Source organism: Sinocyclocheilus anshuiensis, unplaced genomic scaffold, assembly GCF_001515605.1.
Source record: "Sinocyclocheilus anshuiensis isolate Anshui unplaced genomic scaffold, SAMN03320099.WGS_v1.1 scaffold214, whole genome shotgun sequence".
Taxonomy (NCBI): Eukaryota; Metazoa; Chordata; class Actinopteri; order Cypriniformes; family Cyprinidae; genus Sinocyclocheilus; species Sinocyclocheilus anshuiensis.
The window spans coordinates 35,940-37,952 of NW_015544136.1; the positions used below are offsets into that span (position 1 = coordinate 35,940).

General features: G+C 39.1%; 1 protein-coding gene across 3 annotated transcripts in view; it reads right to left on the bottom strand.

The window, feature by feature from the left end:
- LOC107694963 (synaptogyrin-1-like) overlaps nt 1-1,678 on the bottom strand; it is a 16,671-nt gene extending 14,993 nt beyond the window's left edge. Inside the window, exon 1 of one of the 3 annotated variants that reach the window (XM_016494690.1) lies at nt 1,239-1,678. In XM_016494690.1, coding sequence (XP_016350176.1) covers nt 1,239-1,334 — 96 coding nt within the window. In that variant the 5' untranslated portion in view covers nt 1,335-1,678. The remainder of the gene's footprint in view (nt 1-1,238) is intronic. The other 2 variants (XM_016494689.1, XM_016494691.1) reach the window with 2 other exon arrangements.
- Between the last annotated feature and the right edge of the window lie 335 nt (nt 1,679-2,013).

Below are 2,013 nucleotides of genomic sequence, written 5' to 3' on the forward strand. Positions count from 1 at the left end.
ACAGAAAGATCCAAAGATCAGCATTTATCTGAAATAAAAAGCTTTTGTAACATTATACACTATTCCATTCAGTATAATATTTATAATTTTTTTGGGAAAGAAATTATAGAAATTAATGCTTTTATTTAGCTAGGATGCTTAAAATTGATCAAAAGTTATGATAAAGGCATTTATAATGGTACAAAAGATTTCGGAATTATATCATATCGACCGAAATTAAGAAATATATCGTGATATCAATTTTGGCCATATCGTCCAGCCCTAGTTAAGAGTCAACTACACCTACCTAAAACGGATCATTCTAACACACCCCATGTGTACGTCACGATGTGGGAAGATTTGCATAACGCCGCCCAAATGTTCACGCAAAGAAAGAAGGCGTAACTTTTATTCTCGCTGTAGTATTGTTGCCGCTGCCGCCATGTCATGAAGACACTGTGTGTTTCGTTGTGAAAGCGAAACTACTTTGTTTGGCCTACCAAAAGAGGACGATATTCAGCCAATCACAACGCATTGGATAGCTAGCCAATCAGCGTACACCTCGCTTTTCAGACCGATGAGCTTCAGAAAGGCGGGGCATAGAGGAGCAACAATAATATACATTATGTGGAAAATAATGTGTTTTTTTTACCTTAAACCGCATAAACACATTGCATTACACCAAATACACAACATAATGTTCTTTTTAGCAACGTCATATGACCCCTTTAAGCTACTATCACAGCCTGGCTGTTGCTTTCCAAACCTCTACATGCTTTATTCTCCATATCCATTAATGGTGTCTGAGCTGTTATAAATATATTACATTGGAATTAATATCTTACATGAGCTACAGAACATGTATAGCTATTTAGGTAACATAAGGTAAGTGGTCTGTTATAGTTATACAGTGTTGCCATGGACAACAGTCATTATACAGCAATATTTGTGAGCTGAATATCAAGATTGACCAAACAAAATCAAGTATTCATAAAATTCTAAAAATATTATACTAGTCTATATACTAAATTTTAAGAAAATCAGTCTATATCATCTCTAGTCTCATATTTACAATACAAATGTGATGCACACTGCATACATATTTTCATGTACATGTCTAACAAGACAATAAATAAAAACCAAAGCAATAAATTGAGAACGCGCAGATTAGCGCGACAAAGCTTTACTAGCCGTTACCGCGTCATCACATGACGCTCGGGCTCGCGCTTAAATTATGCAATTAGTAGAATCACTCTCACCCATGACACTATGCGAAGAATAGCCTGCGGTTGCTGAAAGAACGTAATTGGATCGAAGGTACCACCAGCCTTGCCAGCCCCGTATGCCTGCTCCATCCTCAGAGGTTCGTGATTTCTCCGTGTCTGAAGTTTTTATTTTTTTATAAAAAGATAATTGACCTTGGTGTCAAATCAATGTATCCACGCGCTACACCTTGACTCTTCGCGCTTCGCCCTCGTCTGTCGACCTGTCTTGATCTTGGATGTCCGTTCGTGGAGGTTTTCTTGTAAAACGATGTCCCTTCCAGTCCGTACCTCTCTCATTTCAAGGGTGGAGAGAGGAGACCGAGTAAACACGCATCCGGGGGAACACGAGAGCGCGCATTATGCTGTCAAGCTTGCGCACTCTCGAGGATACTTAGGCGCGCAGCCGACCACGTGCCCGCCAGACGCTGAGTAGTTACTGTGTTTACGTGGAAAGAAATACATTTGGCATAGGCATATATTACTTTAGTAAACGTCAACAGTGTAAACAGCAATATTCCTAAAATTTTGGGAACACATCGAAGGCCATTACATTGAATTTTAAAATGACAAATCCCTGTAACCTTGTGCCACCTAGTGACTGCCCGTAGCCCACACCCAGAGGACAAATGCTTAGTCATATGTAGACACAATATTAAAGGGGTCATATGATGCGATTTAAATTTTTCCTTTTTCGTTGGAGTGTTACAAGCTCTTGGTGCATAAAGAAGATCTGTAAAGTTGCAAAGACTAAAGTCTCAAATCCAAAGAG